Source organism: Colletotrichum paranaense (genome assembly GCF_030867605.1).
Source record: "Colletotrichum paranaense strain IMI 384185 chromosome Unknown Scaffold_9.1, whole genome shotgun sequence".
NCBI lineage: Eukaryota > Fungi > Ascomycota > Sordariomycetes > Glomerellales > Glomerellaceae > Colletotrichum > Colletotrichum paranaense.
The window spans coordinates 2,228,448-2,253,172 of NW_026848967.1; the positions used below are offsets into that span (position 1 = coordinate 2,228,448).

General features: G+C 54.7%; 8 protein-coding genes across 8 annotated transcripts; 4 read left to right on the forward strand and 4 right to left on the reverse strand.

Annotated features, from left to right (window-relative positions):
- Positions 1-2,312: 2,312 nt before the first annotated feature.
- On the reverse strand, positions 2,313-3,323 carry CPAR01_11519 (uncharacterized protein; the record flags this gene model as incomplete). Its single annotated transcript, XM_060495778.1, has 2 exons — positions 2,313-2,369; positions 2,430-3,323. 2 exons carry the CDS (start codon positions 3,321-3,323, stop codon positions 2,313-2,315), a joined length of 951 nt encoding a protein of 316 aa, XP_060346126.1.
- A 223-nt stretch (positions 3,324-3,546) lies between these two features.
- Positions 3,547-3,657, reverse strand: CPAR01_11520 (uncharacterized protein; the record flags this gene model as incomplete). The annotated part of the gene is made up of 1 exon (XM_060495779.1): positions 3,547-3,657. One exon carries the CDS (start codon positions 3,655-3,657, stop codon positions 3,547-3,549), a length of 111 nt encoding a protein of 36 aa, XP_060346127.1.
- A 1,872-nt stretch (positions 3,658-5,529) lies between these two features.
- CPAR01_11521 (uncharacterized protein) lies at positions 5,530-8,039 on the reverse strand (the record flags this gene model as incomplete). Its single annotated transcript, XM_060495780.1, has 6 exons — positions 5,530-5,684; positions 5,798-6,088; positions 6,159-6,849; positions 6,922-7,591; positions 7,738-7,884; positions 7,996-8,039. 6 exons carry the CDS (start codon positions 8,037-8,039, stop codon positions 5,530-5,532), a joined length of 1,998 nt encoding a protein of 665 aa, XP_060346128.1.
- Positions 8,040-9,776: 1,737 nt separating this feature from the next.
- Positions 9,777-11,611, forward strand: CPAR01_11522 (sugar porter family MFS transporter; the record flags this gene model as incomplete). The annotated part of the gene is made up of 3 exons (XM_060495781.1): positions 9,777-10,795; positions 10,869-11,228; positions 11,293-11,611. 3 exons carry the CDS (start codon positions 9,777-9,779, stop codon positions 11,609-11,611), a joined length of 1,698 nt encoding a protein of 565 aa, XP_060346129.1.
- Positions 11,612-13,203: 1,592 nt separating this feature from the next.
- On the forward strand, positions 13,204-14,996 carry CPAR01_11523 (inner membrane transport protein yfaV; the record flags this gene model as incomplete). The annotated part of the gene is made up of 4 exons (XM_060495782.1): positions 13,204-13,389; positions 13,486-13,654; positions 13,725-13,929; positions 13,985-14,996. The coding sequence occupies 4 exons, from the start codon at positions 13,204-13,206 to the stop codon at positions 14,994-14,996; spliced, it is 1,572 nt and encodes a 523-aa protein (XP_060346130.1).
- Positions 14,997-16,615: 1,619 nt separating this feature from the next.
- CPAR01_11524 (fungal specific transcription factor domain-containing protein) lies at positions 16,616-19,066 on the forward strand (the record flags this gene model as incomplete). The annotated part of the gene is made up of 2 exons (XM_060495783.1): positions 16,616-18,084; positions 18,142-19,066. 2 exons carry the CDS (start codon positions 16,616-16,618, stop codon positions 19,064-19,066), a joined length of 2,394 nt encoding a protein of 797 aa, XP_060346131.1.
- A 49-nt stretch (positions 19,067-19,115) lies between these two features.
- Positions 19,116-20,167, reverse strand: CPAR01_11525 (GCY; the record flags this gene model as incomplete). The annotated part of the gene is made up of 2 exons (XM_060495784.1): positions 19,116-19,752; positions 19,833-20,167. 2 exons carry the CDS (start codon positions 20,165-20,167, stop codon positions 19,116-19,118), a joined length of 972 nt encoding a protein of 323 aa, XP_060346132.1.
- Positions 20,168-20,846: 679 nt separating this feature from the next.
- Positions 20,847-24,644, forward strand: CPAR01_11526 (male sterility protein; the record flags this gene model as incomplete). Its single annotated transcript, XM_060495785.1, has 3 exons — positions 20,847-21,495; positions 21,545-22,932; positions 22,989-24,644. The coding sequence occupies 3 exons, from the start codon at positions 20,847-20,849 to the stop codon at positions 24,642-24,644; spliced, it is 3,693 nt and encodes a 1,230-aa protein (XP_060346133.1).
- Positions 24,645-24,725: the final 81 nt, after the last annotated feature.

A 24,725-nucleotide genomic window follows, 5' to 3' on the forward strand; every position in this document is an offset into this window, starting at 1 on the left:
CCCACGAACATTTCACCTCTGAGAAGAAAAGCTGAAGCTCGAAGCTAGGCACAGTGCCCCTCCAACCCTCGGCCGGCGCATGTGGCGCGGTCGACGGTCTTGAAAAATTGGCCGTGCGGATGTATGAGAAGGACTGCTGAGGGTTAGAGCATCGAAAACTTTGAAGGATTTCATCTTCTGCCCGAGGATCGAACCAAAACGTCTAAAACGACTTTGTTCGATGGGCGGGTAACCGATTTCTTCTCTTCCCTCGCCACATTGCTCTCTTACCCGAGGACTCAGCAAAGGAGACGTGCGGGTGTCAAATCTGACGTGAACCGCGGTGCTGGTATACGTTGGATGAGCGTTGTAAAGCATTCCGGAAATTCCCGTTCGCCTTCTTTGGTGTGGCATTTATTTGTGGCGGGCGGAAGTGCGTATTTGAGATGTTTAGGCTAAGTAAAAGCTGCAGCCAAGATTTACGCGCCTGCGGGACCGCTTATTGCCAAGTCGGCGAAGATGAGGCTCAAGTTTGACCCAATGACATTGCGATAGAGAATAATACGCGCTTGCGCTTTTATGAGGGCGGCGGACGGCTGTCTTTTGAGTCCGACAAACCTGGTCAAGTGGGTTGGGAAACATGGGATGAACCAATTCTTAAGGGCTAGAGAACGGTCAGTGGTGGCGCAAACACCACCAGGCAAAACTTTTTGAAGAAACATGGTTCACTCGTGCTCTGAGGGCTCTCAGGCCGGCAGTTTTACACATTGTCTAGTTTGTCCAAACACAGTCAGTGATGGCCTTATGCTTTGAATCTTGGAAGAATCGAGAAAGAAGTCGGTCTGATCCGTGGAAATGGACCACTAGTGCTTGATATAAAGAGAGCGCAAGTGCACTCTGATTCTGGAGAACTAGGAAACCAAAAAGTCAAAAGTGATGATAGCACAACCTGGTTTCGATCCAGGGACCTCTGGGTTATGAGCCCAGCGCTCTACCCCTGAGCTATTGTGCTTGATGATGGGTACTCGTTGATGACGAGGGCGAGAGCACAAGGTGTTTATTAGGGCTTTGGATTTGTGGATCGTTCTCTGTTGAGTCACGATGTCTACAGTTTTGTGTGCTTGTGGGTGCGTTTGTGGGTCGTTGGTAAGTGCACGACTTGGCCTCAGGGCTGGAGTGAAATTGGCCTCACATCATGTGAATTTAGGAGTTCGAGACATGTGGCATATGTGGGGAGAAACACCTGCCACTCCCTGGATGAGTTGCCTCAAGTTTGCCTGAGTTGCAAAGTCTGAATTCTTTTCTATGCCTAAGAAAGAAAAGTCGCACAGCATGTTTTGCTCAATGTGACGATCTGGGGTAAGGGTAAAGACAAATGCCCCGACCGGCTCCGTAAGCGGGCCCTGCTCTCGGTGATGTGGACCTTACCGACACGGATAATGATTGGGGCCTCCGGTCGCTGAGAGGGTGGGGCAATGGAATCATGCCATTGGATAACTGCTTTAAGTCGGGGGCCGAATCAGAAGTCCCTCGTTATCTTGATGTGGCGATTCGTAAGCAGTCATTCAATTGGTGCGCCTATGGGTTGGCGTTGAGAGAAATACCACGGTCCGAGGTGTTCGATGAGGAATCCAAGCCAAGGTTGGGGTTGACAAACAACCAGCGTGTTGATACATAATATGTAGAACAGTACGATCTATTGAATTGCCGTTAATGAGGGAGATCACTACACTAACTCCACCGGCATTAAGCTCGATTTCGGATTGAAAAGAGGGTGATGAGAATCAGGTGAATGTTCGAGCAACTTTATCTCACTTGCGTTGATAAATAGTCGGATGAAGTTCTGGGGTTGAAAGACACGATGAGTTGCGTTTGTCATCTACGCTGCCAAGAATAAGAGTCATGAGATGAGTGAAGCAGCTGACTGTGTCTAGGTGTGGGTGGGTGTGATGAATCACAAACAAACTGTGAGTTCCTGCATCACGACAAGATTAGCTGCTCGCGATACCTGGCTATATCAAGTGAATCGACAGGTGAAGGCAACATCACATGGTCCGGATCTTTTTGCGCTGCAACGATTTCTTCAGAGCGCTAGTCTATTAAAAGAAATTCTAGACTTCCTGAACTCGAGTACTTTCAGTTGACTCGTCAAGGCTTCTTCTGGCCATGTTTTTATCTCATACGCACACACAAAGACCGCTCAAATGTATCATCAAGTATCCCAATTAAAACGCCGTGCCTCTTGCGACATGAACATATGTCCCAGGGCGTGTATGCCAAAGGTCCCATCTCATTTCGTACCCGTCGTAACATGACAATCTGAAAGGGCATGTCTACCACTTGATGACCTTGGTGGGGAAGTACTCATCGATGAGCTCCATGTAGTAAGGCTATCAAATTGTTAGTCTCATGATGAAATTTAGATCCGGGTAGGATTGAGTAAGACATACCTTGAGCTCCTCAACGGTGGGGGCATCATCAGACTTGCTGTACAAGTCGTAGGGGTTGAAGGCAAGCACGGCCTTGAGGAGGTCCTCATCACCCTCCTTCATGAACTCGCGGTAGGCGCCCTCGCGGTGCCAGGGGTAGAAGGAGTGGTAGCGGATCATGGCGAGAGCCTCACGGGGAAGCTTGGACTGCTCCTTGCAGACAGTGTACATGTACTCGTCGTGGCCCCAAGAGATCATGAGGTTCTCAATACCGCAGCCGGGCTCGTAGATGCCGTTCTTGGTGCTGTAGACGGGGTGGGTGTTGTCGGGGTTGCCCTCAAAGGTGGTGGGGAGGACGATGCGGTTGTCAAAGGCACATCCGACGGGGAAGGTGTCACCGACGACATCCCACTGGCCCTCGGCTCCGTAGAAGAAGAGAAGCTTGCCGAGATCGTGGATCAGGCCGGTAAGCTGCATCCAGCGGGGCTTGCCGTCACGGCGCATGGCCTCGGCGGTCTGGAGCAAGTGCTGGATCTGAGAGAGCTCGGTGTCGGGGTCCGAGTTGTCGATGAGGGTGTTGAGCTTCTCCATGGCCTCCCAGATGGTCATCTCATCGCGGCAGGGGATCTTGCCAGTAAGGTCGATGGCGAACTTCTGGCGGGCAGCGAGGTTGTACCCGACGGTCTGCTTCTCATGCTGCTCCTTGTAAAAGTTCTTGACGCGGTCGCAAGCATCCTCGTACTGGCGGAAAGCGGTCTTGTCCTTCTCTGAGTCGAACTTGGACTCGCCCTCGAAGTCGTTCTGTGCCTTATTGTACTGGTCCTTGAGAATGTTGACCTCCTCGACAAAGTCGGTGGTCTCCTCGAGGGCGTGTCCGTCGGTGCGGACGTAAGGGGTGGCGACAGCAGCAGCCATTGTGACGGTAGTTTGCAAAGTCGAAAAGAAGAGTTTGGTACAGAAAGTCTAAGAAAGATTACAGCTCGATATGAAGAAAGAGTCGATATATGATGATCTTTCCAAGGGGGGTATCACTCGAATGCTGAAGACTGGTTTGATGATGAGCAAAAAGAGGGAGAAATAGGTATCTGGAGATAGTCTTTAAATATGTTGTTGAAGACAAGATCACGGAAGATGAAGATTACGAAGGGCAAGTAGAGTAACGAAGGAGTAGGACGGGAAAAAACTCGGACATGGCGAGGTACCTAGTATCGCCCGCCAGACGCAGTATTCGGGCCAAGTACCTCGTCATGGCAGCACCGGGTATCCGTACTGGTGTGGGCAAAAGGCTAACTTGGACAAGCAGCCCGAGTTGACGTTTTTGCCGTGAAGGGTCGTCATCTGCATGGCCCTTGTCTTGCCCATGCAGAACTATGCCCCGCGGAGAGTGGTTATGATCCAGATGGAGCAGGAAAGACGGGGCGAGATTTCAGATCTGTGGAGAGGCCCTGGAGAGTTGCGACGTTGCGACGAAGAAAGGCGAGGCCGGCGAGGGGATTCCAAGTTTTGCGTAGTTGGAAGAGGAGAAAATCGCCGAATTCCTGCTGGAAGAGGACCCCACCCAAATCCAGAGATGGACCCACTCTTCGCTCGCCGGAACAGAAGTAGCCAGAATCTCCGGTCACATGATCTCGCCTGACTCTGGAGTTTTTGATACTAGTCCCAATTGGGACAATCTGGAGACTCGTGCAAGTTGCTGGAATTTCCAAAACTTCTGACCTCTCGTCAACTCCCGACGACAATGGTAAAGAATTCCGAGACCCACGACTGCCATCCTTGTTAGTCGCAAACGCTCGAACGCTTCTTCCACACCTTCAATCCCGCTTCGCCTATTCTCCAGACCTCCACGACTCCACGCCAACCGCATTCCGGGATGGCCAGAAACGATGCAATGTGACGGCGCCCTTGCGTCTCTGCCAATCTTGGATTCTTTTTCTGCGGCAAAGCTTAATCGCTTTTCCCCCGGTCCACCCCTCCACGACCCTACGAGGCCTTCTGGCCCCGCCGCCTTCATCATGGGATTTGCAGACTATTTTTGATTATTCCCTCTTTTGGCACTTGGCTGCCACGCAGACCTCGACGCCCCCCTGCCAACGCCAACCAACGCCATTCCCGCTCAATGCAGGACATCTCCATCCCCGCGGATTCCTCTCCTCTTTTCAGTAATGGCTTCCTACTGATTGGATATAGAACACTTGCCGGAGGGGACATCCCAGTGGTCCCTTGCCCAGGCCTTGCCAGACCTCTCCCCTCACCGTCACCCGGTGTCCGTCCCGGCCTTCTCCCGAGATTCTTGACTTTGGAACCTCCGATTCGCCCAAAACGAACATGTCTGACATCAATTTTCGTCACAGCTTCGGGGCCTCCTTCCCAATGTCGTCCCTGACGGTAATCCAGGGCGAGCTTGGCCAAGACCTGCTGGCTTCCCCACGCTTCCCAAACAACCCCGCGGGATCTGGATGGTCCCTACGTGTTCCAATGTGCCACGGCAGCTGTCAGTTTCAAGCTCAGACCAGCCGGCATTACACGACGATGCTCATCTATTCGTATATGGGCGCCATGTGGATGGAACGCCGTGTGCGCCGTGTGCGGGGAGGCCGTGAGCATCACTATCTTTGAAATCAGACACTCTCGAGATCAGGTTGGCCAGCGATAACCCGCGGATAATGAAGAACCAAGCAGATGGAATCGCGAAATATGTCCGATTGCTTTCAACCTGCATCGTACGCTATACTACTGTGCCAGCCAAGCCAGGCCAGCCAGATCCTGCCGCTACAAACACAGCATCATGACGCTTCTACACTATCAAGTCGGGTATCCACAGATTGCAAACCAAGCGAAATCCAAGTCCGGGGGACGTATCCAGTCCTGTCCGGTTCAGTTCAGTCCAGTCCAGCCCCATGCACCAAGTCTATTGTGATCCACATCCAATCCTAGTGAGAGACGATCTCTCTCGTGTCTCGCCAGCAGTCGTTATCGTGATCCAATGGAAGAGGCTTTCATCAAACATCTTCTCGGCGACTGGCCTGCCAGTCCAGTTCGCCTACGCATGTCTCTGAACCCCGCTTCTCCCAACCTCTGCGGTCTGGGGTAGGCGGAGTGGGCGGTCACCCTGTGCTCCTCCTCAATCCTCGTTCATTGCTTCCCCGTCCAACCAGCCCCATGCGTGCATCAGCTGATCCCGCACCGCTGTCGTGGGCCTTGCGTGGGCCTTTTCGGTGATGCTGAGCATCTTCAGCAGAGCTTCCTGGTCATGCTTGGTGTCGAATCGATCACCGGCTGGAGGAGGCCCAAATTAGTCTACTGTTCAGGAAGTTCGAATTTAAAGGCTACAGAAATAGGAAAAAAGCAACGAAAGAAGAACCGGAAAGGAACAAGAAAGCAAAACGTACCGATGGCTATACCCATACACGCCGTGAACATGGCCGGCGGTGACCATTGGTTGCACATGCCAATTCCACAGAGACTCCGCAGGAGATCCTGAATCTGCTGGGTCAGCCTTTTCTCAGCAGCTTTGCGGCCGCCGCCGACTCGTGGTATGCTCGGATTGAACAGCACGAGGTACATTTCGGCGAGAATGTGGTGTTGGACAGCGATGACTACCAAGGAGTTGTTAGTAAGCGGTTCCTGAAGAGGAGGGTTGGCCATGAGCCAGCCTTCCGGATCGTCGGATATCTGAGATACTTTCCGTGTCCGGGAGCAGTTCCGAGATCAGGCCAGACCAGACCGGGACCAGACCAGGGGTATACTCACTATGACAAGCCTTCTGGTACCATACTTCGGGGAAAGCCTCCTCATCTGTCCTCTCTCGGAAGAAGATGGGAGTATACGAAGGCGGTAGCGCGTTCTTCCATTCTCTGTTTGCCATTTCGAGCTGGCCCCATTGCAGCACCGACCCCGCCTCGGACCCGAAGCAGAAGTTGAGGACATCGGCGCAGTGGACAATGGCACGATTTGCCCAGACAAAGTCGTCGGCCGGGGTGGTGGATCGGTCGACAATGGCATGACCGAGGTTCATTCGGACCACCTGTTGGTTGATGACGGCGCTGTAGATCTCCTGCCTCAGTCCTGCCCAAAAGCATGCCGCCGTCAAAGTTCCCGGCATAAGGAATCGGTCTCCGGCGTTGACAAAGGCGTGAATTCCGAGCAGGTGGCCGTGCGTGTCCTGGCCTAGGGTGTTTACATCGATTTCTTCCAGCACGCGAAGTATGATTGTTGCAGCAAACAAGTTCTCGTCCGACACCGTTCCTGCGTGGTCCAGCAGTGGGATCAAGTAGTTGAGGCACTGCTCGTGGTACCTGTTCGATGCCAGCGAGTCGTATGCGCTCGTCAGGCTCAGATGCCTCGAGGCAAGGGCGAAGATGGCGTTGAGCAAGATAGGACATGAGCCGGCACGCTGCGGTACTTCGACCTCGAAATGTCTGGAGGGATCACACGCATCGAGCTAGTGGTCCAGTCAGTGTCGTTTCTTCGTTGCTTCAAAAAAGCAAGCCATCCCGAAGCTATATCAACATACCCAGAATCCAAGTTTGTCCACGTAATGACGGAACAGCGTGGCTTCTTTTCGCCCTTGGATAGGCCATATCGGTCGATCGGTGTATATGCCCTCCAACGGCGGCAACATGGACTGCACCGGCGGCAGACTCACGACGGAGCCAGAATGTTCGCGATGGCTGCCGTGCTGGCTGTGATTGTCGGCGCCGGGCGTACTCAACGATATTCGATGCGGAGGTTGGACAGGCTCGTCCACCACGTCGCCGCCATCAACGACGCTTTTGGCGCCGGGCCGGCTCTCGTCGCCAGGCAAAGGCCAGCTCGCCGCCTTTGCTGCGTATATTGACGGCCGACGCTGATCATCAGAGACTGTCGAGTCTACGGCCGTAGCCGTGCCTGGCGAAGTGGACGCGACTTCTGTTGTGGCTTCTGTCCCAACTTCGTCAACGTCTGGCGCCGAGTCGTGAACGGACTCGTTGCTGTCGAGGTCCTCGCCGAGCTCGACACCGCGAGTCTCGTCGATGAACTTGAGCTTCTTTGGCGGCGCAGGCCACTTGTGGCTCTCTCTGAATACGGCGTGCTTGGGGGCGCGAAACTTGTAGCCCTTTTTGCACTCTCGCCCTGTCATCAGGCACCGCCCGCAGATGGGCAGCACTCGATCACATCGCAGGTGCTGCTCGCGACACTGCTCGCTGCACGGATCAAACACAGTCAGCAATCTCTTCCTCGATCATGACATCTCTGTCAAACTCTGCGGTTCTCTCCCACCGGCTCTCTCTCTACAGCCGCCTCTTTTCTCACAGACCGAGTTCAGAGCCATCGCAACCGACTTCCTCACTCTTTCTCAGCTGGAGCAGCAGATGGCAACGACGTCGACGAAGACCCTTGAGCTTCCTTCACCTTGCCATCACCGGCGAGAGCTTCATTGCCTTCATCTCTCGCCGAAGTCTGCTCGGCACCCCGCGTCTCAAGGTGAGCGGCGCCGCTGTCCGTGTCGCCGTCGGTGCGAATGGCCTCCAAATTGACGCCTCCAAAACAGGTGTTTTTCCCCGAGAGGCCCGCCCCTCCTCGGGTGGATCAGCAGAGTCTCACTCACCAGGTCGTGGCACTTAGCGAATCAGGCGCTTCGGGAGACGGCATGGCACTTGTGCCACTTGCAATTCTTTCCGAGCCCCCAGTTGAGGCTGCAATGAAATGATTGAAACCCGGGGAAGATGGAGAAGATCTGGGGGAGCCCCTCGATTTTTGAGCAGATCTGAAATTGAATTGAAGCTTGAGTCCGGGGCGACGACCAGTGACGTGTGTGGGGATGCGAGTTGGTCAGCAGCACATCCGACGACACCTCTCCACTCACGACACACACATAGCACACACACACACACACACCACAGACACAGAGAGTCAGGGACCCCTTTTTTAACCAGAGCAGACTCTGCCAGTTTCTGGGCACTTCAGGCCAGTCTCAAAAGGCCAGCCAGACGCCGATGGCCGAGCCACTCCGACGGTTCCCCAGCGCTCTCTCTTTTTCGCTATCGGTACCCAACTGCCAACAAACTGTGTCATGCCAACAAGCAAAGTTGGCGCAGATACTTGAAGACTCTTGTTGGCTCTTCTGGGCTCTTGGATTCAATTGTTCCCGGGCCTCTGGTTCTTCAGCAAAGTCGAACGAGGTTCTCAATAGTTTTCTTTTCATTCGTTCGCCCTTCCCTCCCACATTACCGGCGCCAACTCTATCTTTGTTTCTCACCCTCACTACGCCGTACTCACTGACCCGAAAGCTGAACCTGGACTTTTCTTCCCCGCCCTCCCTTGCTGCAGCAGCTATGGACTTCTTCCCGATGGCTTGGGTCTGCACGCAATCAACGATTCAACGGCCGCTCAGCTGACCATTTCGACACCACCAACATGGCGACGCTCAAACTTCCCCCGCACGCTAGAGTTGGCCCAGACAAACTCAATGGCAGCAAAGGGTTCCCATCTCCGTCCCAACCTGACGGCCTGGCAGATGTCGAACGCACCCTGTCATGACACAGAGAAACACGCCAACCCCCCTTGAGCGGCACTCCGACGACAGAAATGTCACGTCGCTTTACCTTATCTTGCTCAAGTCCCAAATTACCCCAGCATCTGCTATCAAAAGATGAACGGGTACCCCTCGCCGACGAGAACCAATCTGCCCAATGGCTAGCTCCCTTTTCTGCTCTTCCATGTCTCCAAGAAGCCAAAGAGCCCAAAGGCCCCTTGCGAATTGCGACGGCTTCGGTAACTTTGACCAGTCCCCTGGTCTTCTCGGCACAGGATTCTCCTCATCCTTCCATTAGCTGACGACTGGTCTATCGGAAGATTGCCCTTGTTTATTTGACCACAAAAAAAGAGGATGCGCGATACCGAACGGAACAAATCAAATCAAACAACCAGACGAGTTCAATGTCCCGGCCCCAGTCTTTCGCACTTCGTCAAAAAATTCGAGCCCTTTCTTTTGTGGGTTTTCCCATCGAAGCCGTAGGCCCGTAGCCATCGTCCCACACAATCCAGGACCGTTCGTTCCCGTCGCGCGCGAATATTTTGTTGTTATATAACATCCGGCGATTCCCCCCCAATCTCCACCTCTTGACGATCTCCTCTTCAGCAAGCAGCATCTCCCAGCGCAGCCGCTTTCTCAGAGCTCTTTTTCTCACCACATCTGCTCAACGCCAGCCTTGGCAACGCTTCAACGATCTCCACGTTGTGCGCGCAATCTCCCCATTGCAGCACGCGATAGTGTGTGCATCGCCGTAGAACCTCAGGAGAATTCAGTTTCTCCTTGAGAACAGTTTATCAACAACAACAACTCCACCACGCCACGCAACGCAACCCTTCCTCCAAAGCCCGTCCACGATGGAGTCCAAATCGGCGCACGATGATGTGGTCGCCGCCCCAGACCGCGTCTCGGCCGAGATCGGCGATCACCACTCGGCCAAACTCGCCAGCAACTTTGTCCAGAACGCCAAAGCGGCCACGGACAAGGAGCACAAGATGACTCTGATGCAGGGCATTAAGCTCTACCCCAAGGCCATTGCATGGAGTGTGCTCATTTCCACCTGCATCGCCATGGAGGGCTACGACATCAGTCTCGTCAGCAACTTTTACGCATTCCCGCAATTTAACCAAAAGTACGGCGTCCTCACCGCCGACGGATCCTACCAGGTCCCTGCGCCGTGGCAAGCCGGCCTCAGTAACGGTGCCACCGTCGGCGAGATCATCGGCCTCTTCATCAACGGATGGGTCTCGGAACGCTTCGGCTACAGGTGGACCGTCATCACATGTCTTTTGCTAGTCGCCGCCTTCACCACAATCTTCTTCACCGCGCAAAACGTTCAGACTCTGCTCGCCGCCGAGATCCTCTGCGGTATCCCATGGGGTGTCTTCCAGACGCTGTGCATCACCTATGCCTCCGAAGTCTGCCCCGTCGCCCTGCGCGGCTACCTGACGACCTATGTCAACTTTTGCTGGGGTATGGGCCAGGAGATTGGTATTGGCGTCATCGTCTCCATGCTCGACCGCCAGGACGAGTGGGCATACCGCATTCCCTATGCGCTGCAGTGGATGTGGCCGGTGCCTTTGGCCATTGGTATCTACTTTGCGCCCGAGTCGCCCTGGTGGCTGGTGCGCAAGGGCAAGATTGACGAGGCCAAGAAGTCGCTGCTGCGCCTGACGAGCAGAGACAAGGAGACTGATTTCGACGCCGACGAGACGGTCGCCATGATGGTGCACACCAACTCGATTGAGGAGAAGATTACCGAGGGCGCGTCCTACCTGGACTGCTTCAAGGGCGTCGACCTGCGCCGCACCGAGATTGTGTGCATGGTTTGGGCCATTCAGAACCTCAGCGGCAACTCGTTCTCCAACTACTCTACGTAAGTCTCTGCCTTTGTGCACTCTTGTTGCTTGAGTTCTAGTTGCACCAGACTAATATTACGATGCACGCAGATACTTCCTCAAGCAGGCCGGTCTCTCCACCAGAAACTCGTACAACTTTGCGCTCGGCCAGTACGCCATCAACATGGTCGGTGTCTTTGGCGCGTGGTTCCTCATGTCGTGGGGTATCGGCCGTCGCACGCTGTACCTCTACGGTCTCTGCGGTCTTTGCAGCATGCTCATGATCCTCGGCTTCCTGGGCCTCGTGCCGGCCGAACACCGCGACCAGGGCGCGCTCGCGACGGGCTCCATCATGATGGTCTGGGCTCTCTTCTACCAGCTCACCGTCGGCACCGTGTGCTACTCGCTCGTCAGTGAATTGCCGTCGCGTCGTCTGCAGATCAAGACTGTCGTCCTTGGCCGTAACCTCTAGTAAGTTCCCGATGCACTTTCCGGTCTGAAAATCGAACGCATGCTAACCACACTGTCCCTACAGCAACATTGTCGGAATCATCAACAACGTCCTCACGCCGTACATGCTCAACCCCAGCGCCTGGAACTGGCAAAACTACACTGGCTTCTTCTGGGGCGGCATCTGCTTCCTCTGCTGCGTGTACACCTACTTCCGCGTCCCCGAGCCCCGCGGCCGCACCTACGCCGAGCTGGACAAGCTGTTTGAGCACAAGGTTGCCGCGCGCAAGTTCGAGGGTACCACTGTTGACGTGTTTGAGGAGGGCGCCGTTGACGAGAAGGCGATGAATAACTATCACCAGCAGATTCGCGTCTCGCACTCTGAGAAGGATGTGCAGGTGTAGAGTGCTGATTGTGGAGGGTATTGCTATTGTCTCTTGCTGGCGTGGTGCTGTGTGATGACGCACCGAGTGCCTAGCGAGAAGAGACACATTGGCTATGAAAATGATGGACGAAAGAACGTAATGCTGTAATGCATGTATTTAATTCCGACGAAGTATATGAATCTCTAACGAAATTGTTAATCCGCTACGACTCGCTCTTTTCCTTCGCGAGCATTATCTTGACTGTACAAATCCACATAACGTGAACCCACGAAGACAACGCGACTATCAGCGCCCGATCGCCTATCTCCAAAGTCCGTCATCCCCCGCATCACACTTTCCCCGCACGAGGGTGTGTTTATCGCGGGAGAAGACGGGAGGATTTGAGTCGGGGAGGGGAGAGGAGGGGGTTGCGCCCAGAGGGATCGACTTCCTGGGATTTGGGGATTAAGCATGCCCGTCGCGGTGGCTGGTTGGCTGGGTTTATTCTCCGCAGCCTCCAACTGCCGGATAGTCGTCAGTTCTGACTTGGATCTATGTCTTTGTTAGACTGGGCGAAGCTTTTCGAGAGACACATCAGCTCGAGATTGACGTGGACCGATGGTTGACAAGTCCGTTAGCTTGTTCCTCTCTGTCGGAACCGCACGGATGCCATCATGTCACCGTGTGACATGACAATAACCGATAACCTAGGTCATGTTGAAATCATTCATCATTGTGTTTCTCAAGATGACTAGGGTTTAGAACGACAAGCTACGAGAACTTGAGACAAGTCCGTCGGGCTAGAGAACAGCCACGAGGAAAGCTCAACGCAAAGTGGGTACAAATCCGTCATGTCCATATTCTTACATGACAAATGCCAGCAACATTCGACTAAAAGTGGTTCCATCCCCTTTGGTCTTTGGTGCGTGTTTGGAAATCCGTCAAAATTTCGACGGATAAACAAATCCACCAGCGAGCATATGCAAACCTTCCCTCACGGCTTCAGAATGCTATCCACTACACTTAATCTACGTAGTCCATTGGGTTAACAAATCCACAGCGGCCGGGCCTCCGCGATTGCGGGGACCCCACACAGCCATCGCGGCTCGAGGGGGGAGGTTAGAGCAACCGAGCAGGGTACCATGGGCGAGATGGACAGAGGCAGAGACCGAGGGGGAGAGAATAGGCCGGGCCAAGAGCCCAGAGGTGGTAGTAGTGGCATGGAGTAGTGCGGCTTTCCTGGGAGGATCCAACACCGTGGTTGTGCCAAGTCTGTACCTGGTTGTCTCGTTCGGGTTGTTACGCTTATGTGTTTCTTGGAGCCTCCATTTACCTTTAGCCACCTAGCCTTGACTACCTTACCTTACTCCTACCTCGTAGTCGTCCGACGCATACATATGAGCGTACATCTCGAGATCGTTGCTTCACCTTTTGCTGCTTCTCCTTTTCTCTCTTCTTCAGGCCAGAAGCATCCCCTTTTTCTTCCCTCTCCCCCTCCTCCTCTACATCCCTCCAACTTCATTTCTCTTCTTTACAGTGTCAAGTGTATCATATCGCAACCCGCCAACGGCAACGGTCACAACCGGAACAACGTAGCCGAAAAAAGACTTCAAACATAGAGGCCGTGCAAAATGTCGACGACGGACAAGCCGGAGATCTCCTTCGTCGACGACAGAGAAGACGATGCCCAGTCCGACTCGGAGAAGGCGCCTGTGGTGCGCATAATCGACGATGTGCGCGTGCTGGGGCTCAGCGAGGACGATGCCGAGTTTTATGCCAATTTCACGCCGGAGCAGCGCAAGAAGACCATTCGCAAGGTATGTTTGGTTTTTCCATACCGCAGCATCGTCTGGGAACAGCATGGGGATGGCTTCGAAACGAAGTGGGATTGATTGCTAACACTGAGAGAAAAGATCGACATCCGCTTGGTGCCGATGCTTGCGGTTCTCTATCTCATCTCCCATCTCGACCGCGCCAACATTGGCAATGCCAAGATTGAAGGTCTGGCTGAAGACCTGAAGCTTAGCGGTGTGCAGTGGAACATTGCGCTCAGTCTCTTCTTCGTCCCCTATGTCCTGCTTGGTACGTTCTGCCCCTTCTAATCAGACTGTATCGGTCTTCATACCAGGCCAATTTACTAACTTCTTTGTAGAGGTCCCTAGCAACATCATCCTCAAAAAGTTCAACCGTCCATCCGTATACCTTGGTACCCTCGTAACCATATGGGGTGTCATCATGACCTGTCACGGCGTCGTGAAGAACTTTGCCGGTCTTCTCAGCGTCCGTCTCCTCCTTGGTGTCTTTGAGGCCGGCTTCTACCCTGGTGCTGTTTATCTCTGCACATTCTGGTACCTACCGTGAGTTCTCCATTACCTCTCTCTTCCAGAAACACTCAACTGACAACTCAAAAAGTCGCGACCTAGCAGCTCGCATCGCCTGGTTCTACTGCACATCCGCCCTCTCCGGCGCCTTCTCCGGCCTCCTCGCCGCCGCAATCGCAAAGATGGACGGCGTAGGCGGCTACGAAGGCTGGCGCTGGATTTTCATTCTTGAGGGCATCTTCACCGTCGGCCTCGGCATCGCCACCTTCTTCCTCCTTATCGACCGCCCCTCACTCAGCGGGAAATGGCTTACCCCCGAAGAAATCCGTTTCCTCGAGATCCAGCACTTCATTAAGCAGGGTGGGCGCTTCCAGGACGAGAAGCAGGAGGACAAGTTCAAGTGGCACGACCTCAAGGCCGTTGTCACGAATTGGCGGCTGTACATGCAGGCGTGGGCGCTACTCGCCACTTCGGCGTGTTCTTATGGCACTAAATTCACGCTGCCGACTATCACGAAGGCCATGGGTTTCAACAATACCGCCGCGCAGCTCATGACGGTCCCGCCGTACTTTTGCGGCGCTGCCTCAGCCATCTTCTTCGCGCGCTTGTCAGATAGGTTCTACTGGCGCATGCCCTTCGTCGCGATCCCCATGGGCCTCATCACCATCGGCTACGGCGTCATCATCTCCTTCAAGGGTGATCTGTCCGGTAACATTGCGGGAGCTATGGTCGGCGTCATTATCACCTGCATGGGTATCTACCCCATTCAGCCCGCGGGTTCCTCCTGGGCGGCGAACAACCTCGCCCCGGCCTCGCGCCGCGCCATCGGTGTGGCTTTCAACATTTGCGTGGGCAATATCGGTGGTATCATTGGTAGTTACATGTATCTCGACAACGAAAAGCCAAAGTACTACACCGGTTTCGGGCTGTCGCTGGCGTTTGGCGGCAGCGGGTTGATCGTTGCGCTGCTGCTGGAATGGAGCTACAAGTGGGGGAATGATCGGAAAGCCAAGATGTCCGAGGAGGAGATTCGGGCAAAGTACACGGAGCAGCAGCTTATGGATATGGGTGACAAGAGCCCTCACTTCAAGTACACTCTATAGGAGCTATGCGAGGATGTCGTAGGGCAGGCGGACTATGGATGGCGGAGACTGAGTCTCGATGTCCGGTTGATGGCTGTGGAGAAAATGTAGGGTGAGGCGCGAGGATGTTTTGACACTTACTATTTTTCCCGAGTAAATAGCGATTGTTGATGCCGATAATGAACAGCAATCCTTTCTGGCCCAAATATCTCAGCTTTGCTCCATTACCTGACTGTGACCTTTGAGTAGTAACGTGCTTCAATTCTGCAGAGGCTTGGGTGAGAGTTTGGAATTACCTAGACATCTTCATCGACTATAACCCTGAGCCTATGATAAGTCTGAGCAGAATAAGTGGCTTACTTTTCGAGTCATTGTGTAATACTTAAATAATATTTACAGCTCATCGACCATAGGTATTTTAAATCCTTGCAATACGTGCCAAAATTTTGTCCGCTAACTTGATTTATTTCGTGTCAAAGCCTGTGAATTGAAATCAATGGCTTTCATTTCGAGACTTCCTTAATTCTACCTATGGGAAATCAATGCCGTCAAGGTCGATCAAAAACTCTGATACTATTGATTACAAAGTGAAATAGTTATCAGGCGTATTCATCTCCCTTGGTGGTTGCGTACGCTCCACGCATCAACTCTGAACTAAACCGTGTGCCGTGTCCACGTGCCAAGCATGTGCCTGCCAAGCTACATGAGCAATCTCCAGCTGCTACGCCTCTTCAGCCTGAACACTCTGATGTCCAACGACTGACTCGCTCTTGGCGCACGCCGAGACATCCCGATAGAATCCCTGGCTCTTAGGAGCTGTCAGCCTCTTGCCGGCAATGATCGGTTGTAAGGAGGTATCAAGATGGGCTACAACCCTCATGCAGATGTTATCTTGGAAGTCGGAAGATGTGCCGAACAAGTCAGATGCGGTAACTCGACAGGGGATACTGGCCGTTCGAGAATGCCACTTACTCATCTGCTCTGTTAACTGTTACATCACATTGATCATTGCTGCATGGCGTCTTCTGTTAACGGGGAAACTCGGGCTCTCCTTCATCCTCTGGTTCCTCTCCCCATAAATCCTAAGAATCCGCCTCGGTGTCGGATCTAGCAGTACCCCGGACAACCCCGGATCTATCGCATACCCACGAACCGAACACGCCGCAACTATCAAGTCAATAAACGAGGAAGACTATGTGCCCCTAGTGCTTCCCCCGCAGCAAAGATGAGGAGGAAGCGGGGGAAAAGACACCCTTGTCCCTGGTCGTCGTAGCGGCCCCCGCCTCCCCCAAGTCAGAAACTCTTGTCTTTCCCCAGACAAATCCCCTCCGTTTTCCGTCGATTTGCGCTCAAGTTTCCTGTCCCATCTCTCTTCCTTCTTTTCCGACTTTCCATCCAGTCCCTCCCTCCTCGAGTCTCGAACCCTTTCCCGCCTCTGCCCCAAGGTAACCCGCCCATTCACTGTGCGCAACGCGCGGGCGTAACCGCGTGCGTGCGTTTTCGTCGCTCCACTGGGACACTGCGCATAAGCAGACAAATCAGAAAAGCCAAACGGCCAAGATAACAGGAAAAGGAGAGCAGAGGGAGTGGACCCTTGCAAAAGTCCGTCGACTCCATCCCGTTACGTTTGCCTACCGGTTATGGACGCCCCGGAGTACCGCCGTCCTCTCCCCGGCCCGGGAAGTCCGGCTCTCGATGGCCGTCACTCCTCATCGGCCGCTTCAGCCGCCGCAGCTAGCAGTCCCCGTGGAGATTCACGGAAACGAAGCTTCAGCTCCGCCGCCGATCAGCACTCGCCTCTATCCGATGAGCTGGCTGGCACTGGGTCCTCCTCCGCTGCCGCCGCGGCCCCAGCGAATCGCCGCAAATTGCAGAAAGTCAGCCGCGCGTGCGACTTTTGTAAGCAGCGCAAGGCGCGGTGCAGCGGGACTATCCCCTGCGACAAGTGTACCAGAAAGGGCCTCACGTGCGTCTACGATGCAAAGTATTCCCGCGGTCGACCCCCGACACCTCCGCCCTCAGCTGTGTGGTCTACAGGTTCGAATGCCGTATCCGGATCCGAGGAGCCGCCTGTTATGTACCGGACTACTGAAGAGGGAGGCGGAGAACACGTCGCTGCACCGGCCGCGCCGTCGCGCTCGCTGAGGGGACATGTACGCGAGAGCCAGGGCCCGGCGTCGCGAGCCTCGCCCGAGCTTGGTATGGCTGAGATCCAGGGCCAGATCTTCGACCCGACGTCGGGTGTGACTTTCTTGCACAGGGCGTGGAAGCGGCTCTCGAAACACGAGAGTAACATCGTCCCGGACGAGCTCAACGCCTCGACCGACAGCCAGCCACTCATGCTGGCTGGTGATAAGCCGCTGCCCCCTGTTACTGACGAGGATGTGGCCAACTTGTCGCTTCCGGATTCCAGAGAGATTCAGGATCTGCTGGCACTGTACTTTGATGTTTCCATCGCGACCTACCGTGTGCTGCACCGCCCTTCCGTCGAGGCATGGCTAAAGACCATGATCAATAACCTCCGCCACGGAAAAGCCGTCTGGCAGGATATTGGCCGGGGTAAAGCGTCCATCGTCCTTACGGCACTTGCCATTGCCACCGCTCACAACGAAAAGTCCAAGGGATTTCACTCACCAGAAGGCGAGGCTCTATCCTTGGCTCGTAGTGACCAACTCTTTTGCGTCGCACTGCAGCTTACAGAGCGAGAGACGGGGCTCCCTCGGCTAGAGTCAGCTCAGTCGCGATTGATCCAGGTTCTCTACCTCCTGACCACGTCGCGTATGAACCGCGCCTGGTACACCTTTGGAAACGCGCTTCAGATCATATCTGCGCTGGGTATGCACAGAAAAGCGGCCAAGAAGCGGCACTTGACACCGGGCAACTCGGATTACATCCAGGCACAATGTCGTATGCGGACGTTCTGGACCAGCTACGTTTTAGACAAGTACCTGGGCGTCATATTCGGCCGTCCACGTCACTTCCATGATGATGACATTGACCAAGACTACCCGGATAGGATCGACGACGAGGATATGACTGCACAGGGACCCATTGAGAGATCGGAGGAACATTCAGACTGTCACATTGACGCGCTGATATTCCATGCCAAGTAAGTCAGCCCCATGTCTGATCACACTCTCTGCGTACAAGTACTGACATTTGACAGGATAGCGCAAATCATCGGAAACACATCAAGAGAAGTCTACTCCATAAAAGCAATCTCCGAACAAGAACGCGTCGCCGCCGCACACCGCCTCAGCAAGAAGATTCACGAATGGCGCGCCAGTCTCCCGCCTCATCTCGGGTCGATCCGCCCCTCCATGCTGATCCCAAGCTTCCGTCGCCAAGCAACGGTACTCAAACTGGCCTACTCCCACGCCATCATGCACGCGAACCGCCTCTTTCTCCTGGGTAACTTGAGTTCCGGCAGCGAGACACAGATCCTAGAGTGTATTGGCGCCGCGAGGACGGTGCTCGAGACAGTAGACGGCATGGCCGCCGAGGGGCCCATCTTCCACGCCTTTTGGTGGACGCAGTACGTCACGTTTTGCGCCCTGCTGGTTACGTATGTATGGGATATCCAGCAGAAGAGGCGAGGCATCACGCTTGAGAGTGAGGGAAAGGCAAAGCATACGAAGCTCATGGATCTGGCTGAGCGATGCCAGACGCATCTTGCGCACGCCACGGCGTCCAATTCACCCAGCCGCCGGTACGCCATCATCCTGGAAGAGTTCAGGACAGAGGGTCTCGGCCAGATGTCACGGCAAACTCAGGTGGCTTCACAGGCACCCCGGACTTCTGCTCCTCGAGTGGCTGCGCTGTCTGCAGATATGCATGTGCCGCCTCTGCAGGCGAATGGGGGGAACGGAGGAGCGTCGATCACGACCGACGGATTCGACTTCAACCATGGGTATGGCACCGAATCTGGCCCCGTTGATCTGATGGACCAGGGCGACGCAGGGTTCCTTGGATCTAACTTACTCGATGAGTGGCAGACGACCGATTGGCTAGACCTCGACTCTTCTGCTTTCGGCCCATACCTGGACATTGACTCAAATCCGTTGGCTTGGATGCCGGATATAGGAGGTTAGGGGTCAGGACTTAAATACAGTCTATAATATTTGCATTGATCTATGTCTTCTAAATGGTGAACTTTGTCAAGTTCTCAGGACCCGTTTCCTGGGCTACTCTCTTGACTTCCTCCTCCCCCAGCTCTTGGAAGATATCGAAACCCCATCTCGTCTGCCAATTGAATCTCTTGTTCCTCTCGAGCCCGTTCAACTGCGCAAAGGCATCCGCCGGCAACTCCTGCACCTTGAAGTTGGACTCTATCCGGCTAGGGGTAACACTCTTGGGCAGAACAACAGTGCCGCGCTGCACACCCCACGAAGCAAGCAACTGGCCGCCGTCAATGCCGAGCTTCTTGCCCAGCTCACCCACAAGAGGGTCGTCCACCGTTCTCGGCTCACCCGTCTGGTTGTTGCCCAGGGGCGAGTAGGCGGCCAGCTGGATGCCCTTTGACTTGCAGAACTCGAGCAGATCGGGCTGTTGGAGGTACGGATGCGCCTCAATCTGGTTGACGGCGGGAACCGTCTTGGTCTTTGTCAGAAGATCCTCGATGCGCTGCTTAGTGAAGTTGGAGACACCGATGGCGCGGACTTTGCCGCTCTGGACCAGCTTCTCCATGGCTGCCCACGTTTCCGCGGGGTCAATGTCGGCCAGCTCGAAGACGCCGTTGGAGTCAATGGGAAACCATTTATCCGACGGCTTGAATGCTCTACAAATGAGGTCAGTACATGCATTATTGTGTATCTCTTGCATAACAACAGGCACAAATGAATAAAGAATGAGACTTACACTGGCCAGTGCATCAGGAACAAATCGAGGTAATCCGTCCCCAAGTCCTTGAGCGTCTTGTCAACACCGGACTCAACATCTTCGGGTGCGTGCTTGGTGTTCCACAGCTTCCCTGTAACGAAGATCTCTGAACGAGGCACGCCGCTCTTGCGAATGCCCTCACCAACTTCCGCCTCATTGCGGTAGATGGCGGCGCAGTCGATGTGGCGGTAGCCGGAGCGCAGGGCAGTCTCAACAGCACGCTCGACCTCGTGAGGTCCAGCTTGCCAGGTGCCGAATCCCACTGCTGGGATCTTTGCACCAGTGTTGAGTGTGAAGTGTGTTGCGAGAGGCATCTTGAGAAAGTGTTTTGGTGTATGTGCAAGGATCAATGGCGTTTATCCGTGGCTGTTATGGACGCAATTGCTGAACTCTACACAAATCAAGCTGTAATTATATAATGATGTGCCCAAAACAGGTCGCTTGATGGAAAAGATCAAGCAGATAATAAATCGCTTCCAACCACTCTGCCATCGACACTGCGATCAAGACATGTGGCTCCCAACGACTCCATCACCACCGAGTCCGCAGTCGTGATTCAGACTGACGGATTCTTTTCCTTGGAGCTAGTCACACCCTTGTCGAATCCGTCCAAACCCGTCGGCGGAGCCCTCAAAATCCGTCACCTAACCCCAGCAATGAGCGGGGAAACGGATTCATGCCTCCCCCACCAACGGAGACCCTCCTCCAGGTTTCTGTCCCGCCTCGATCGCCACAAGCGTGGCCCACTCGGAAGAGCGTCAGGCAGGGTATCAGCATGGCGGATGTTGAGGAATTCACTTCATCGGCGTCGGAACAATGACGGTCTTGCCTGGGCCGCGGAGCCGTTCTCCATCTCTCAAAAGGGTGGCACATGAACCACTCATCAAGCCATCCGCAACCTCAAAAGCAGGGTGGTCATCGACTCATAATCATCAAGAATCCGAAGAACACTCATCGTCGACTTTGGATGAACCACCTGCAACATCGTCCACCATGAGTCCCCCCTCAGTATACGGTCCCACGAGCGCGGCGCTCCCGAGCTCCAGCTTGGACGCGAATCCCATCATTGACGCTGCTACCGTGCAGGATTTGGACAATGACGATTCAACTCTCAAGACTGTGGACGAGCTGGTCCGCCGGCGCGCCCGGTCGAAACCTGACCAAGTCATTGTGTCTTACCCTTCGTCGGGTATCACATATGTCGACTACACGATGAGGCAGCTCGACGTTTTTGCCTACCGTGTTGCAAAGTTCTATGAGCAGCGCATCCCTAGCCGTCCCAACTCAGATGAGAAACCCACGACAGTGGCTGTTCTTGGCCCCTCCAACTTTGACTACCTCGTCACCATGCTGGCCTTGACCAAGCTTGGACACACGACGCTCTTCTTGTCAACAAGAATCTCACAGGAGGCCATCGAGTCTCTCATCAGCGTTACAGGTGCCAAGTTCCTGTTGGCTGACAAGAGGTACCTCGAGACGGCTGAGGGAGCCAAGCAGACTTTGCCTCATCTTGATGTCTTTGAGATTGCCGGCCAGTCAACGTTTGACTTCCCCATCGAAGTCCATGCTGATACCCGTCTGGATTATGGTCGTGATCTCTCAGTTGAGACCAGCAACCTGATCTACATCATTCACTCTAGTGGTGAGTTGCATTCCATGTATTGCCTATTGAGCAGCACTGACCTTCATAGGCTCGACTGGCTTGCCCAAGCCCATTTACCAGACTCAAAAGTCGGCCATCCACAACTACTCCAGCAGCATGAACATGAAGGCCTTCATCACACTACCCCTGTACCACAACCACGGTATCTGCAATCTGTACCGCGCCATCTACTGCGGAAAGCCCATACACCTGTACAACGCGGATCTCCCATTGACCAGAGAGCACCTCACAAGCATCATGCGCAAGCACAACTTCGAAATCTTCTACGGCGTGCCCTACGCGCTCAAGCTCCTCGCAGAGACAGACGAGGGCATGGACCTGCTCCGCCAGCTCAAGATCGTCATGTACGGCGGCTCCGCTTGCCCCGACGACCTCGGCGACACCCTCGTCAACAACGGCGTCAACCTCGTCGGCCACTACGGCGCAACTGAGGTCGGTCAGCTCATGACGTCTTTCCGCCCTCCCAACGACAAGGTCTGGAACTATGTTCGCGAGCACGAGAAGCTCGCGCCGTACCTCAAGTGGATTCCTCGCGGTCCGAACCTGTTTGAGTGCTGCGTCCTGCCCGGCTGGCCTGCCAAGGTAGCCACGAATCAGGAGGATGGATCGTACTGCACAAAGGATCTGTTTGAGCCTCACCCGACGATCCCCAAGGCGTGGAAGTACATTGCCAGACTTGACGACACCATTGCACTCGTCAACGGCGAGAAGTTCAACCCCGTCCACATGGAGGGCACGATCCGCTCCAACAAGAACATCACAGAGTGCGTCATCTTCGGCGTCGGTCGCCCATCTCTCGGTGCCCTCGTCGTTCCAGCTGCGGCGCTGGCTGGCAAGAGCAATGATGAGATTCTTGAGATTATTTGGCCCGTAGTAGAGAGCGCGAGCAAGTCCGTTGAAGCCTATGCCCGTGTCTCCAAGAACATGATCAAGCTTCTCCCTTACGACTGCGAGTATCCCAGAACCGACAAGGGCAGCGTCATTCGCCAGGCCTTCTACAAGCGGTACGCTAAGGATATTGACGAGGTCTACGACAATGCAGACGCGGCCAGCGGCGACTTGAAGAAGTTTAGCGTTCCTGAGTTGCAAGATTTCATCCGCCAGGGCCTCGTCCAGACTCTTTCAAAGAAGGTCCAGCTGGACGACGATACCGACTTCTTCTCACTTGGTCTCGACTCCCTGCAGGCTATCCAAATGCGTTCCGATATCCTGAGGACGGTTGACATTGGCGACAACAAGCTTGGCCAGACTGTCGTATTTGATCACCCGTCGATCAACAAGTTGAGCGCTTACCTCTACAGTCTTGGTACTGGAGAGGGTGTTCAGGCCGAAGTTCCCATCGAGAGCGAGATGCAAGAGCTTATTGACAAGTACGGCGACTTTGGTCCTATCGAGTCGGCTCACCGATCCTCAGTCGTAAGTTGATATCCCAAGCAACATCCCTATCGCACCTCTGTACTAACATCCCATAGGCCGTCACCGGCGCTACTGGTTCTCTCGGAGCTCACATCGTCGCCAAGCTTGCCGCCGACCCGACCATCAAGACTATCTACTGCTTCACCCGCGCCAGCTCCGACGCCGACGCAGCCCGCCGTGTGAAGAGCTCCCTCATCCAGCGCAGGCTCTACCACGCGCTGCCCGCCTCCTCCCGCAGAAAGCTCGTCGCACTGTCCACTGACCTCGCCGATGCCAAGCTCGGTCTCTCCGACGAACTATACCGCCAGGTCAAGCAGGATCTCCGCCTCGTCATCCACGCCGCCTGGTCAGTCAACTTCAACATGCGCCTCTCAAGTTTCGCAAAGGGCAACATTGCTGGCGTCAACCACCTCATCGCCCTGTGCAAGGCCGCCGGCGACGTCGAGACCGGAGCATCTTCCCCTGCCTCGTTCAACTTCTGCTCTTCCGTCAGCACCGTCGCGCGCGCGACGACGATCCCCGTCCCCGAATCCGTCCCCGATCTCGAATGGGCTCAGGGTATGGGATACGCCCAGTCCAAGGTCGTCGCCGAGCACCTCTGCGCCAAGGCAACCAAGGCCGGAATCAAGTCCCGCGTCCTGCGCATCGGCCAGATCGTCGCAGACACCCAACACGGCGTCTGGAACGCAACGGAAGCCATTCCCCTCATGCTCCAAACGGCAATCACCGTCGGCGCCCTCCCCAAACTCCAAGAGACACCCTCCTGGCTGCCTGTAGACACCGTCGCGCAAGGCGTCATCGATATCTCCCTCTCCGACGCAGACGGCGTCTTCACCAACGTCGCGAACCCCAAAATGTTCAGCTGGACCAACGATCTCCTCCCTGCCCTCAAGGCCGCTGGCCTCGAGTTCGAAGAGGTCGAGCCCAAGGAGTGGATCCGTCGCCTGCGCGCCTCGAACCCGGATCCCGCCGCCAACCCGCCCATCAAGCTCGTCGACTTCTTCGCGTCAAAGTATGACAAGGACGAGTTCTCGCCGTCCAAGACGTATGTCACCGACAATGCCTGCTCTCTCTCACGGGCGCTGGCCCAAGCGCCCGTGTTGGATCAGAAGCTTGTCGACAACTTTGTCCGATACTTCAAGGCCAACCACTGGGTCAAGAAGAACGAAGTCTCAGCCAAGACGGTCGTCATGATTGCGGGCCCTTGCGGCAGCGGAAAGTCTACGCTGGCTACCTCTCTGGCCTCTTCTCTTAAGGCACCCTTCATCGAGGGCGACTCTCTGCATTCCAAGGCATCCATCGAGAAGATGGGCAGCAACGTCGCCTTGACTGACGAGGATCGGTCTCTATGGCTTAGCCGCATTGGTAAGAGAGCGTCTGAAGCCCTCGGAGATCTGGGCTACGACTCTGTCGTCGTCAGCTGCTCGGCTCTGAGGAAGTCGTATCGCGATACCCTGCGAAGCGTCTTTGCAGAGCAGGAGGGCGTCAAGGTTGTCTTCCTCGACCTCCAGGCCAGTCCTGAGACGCTTGTTAGCAGGATGAACGAGCGCAAGGGTCACTACATGCTGGCGAGCATGGTCGAGGGACAGGTTGAGGTATATGAGGCTGCCGGTGTCGCGGAGTTGGATGTCCTCCCCGTTGAAGCTGAGGGTACATTGGAACAGGTTTTTGAAGAGGCCATGTGGCTGCTCGAACAGATTGGATTGAACTGAATTGTTGCTAGATAAAGCATTACAAGGGCATATTATTGGCGTTAAGGATAATGGATGCTAGGGTGCATGTAATCATGATAA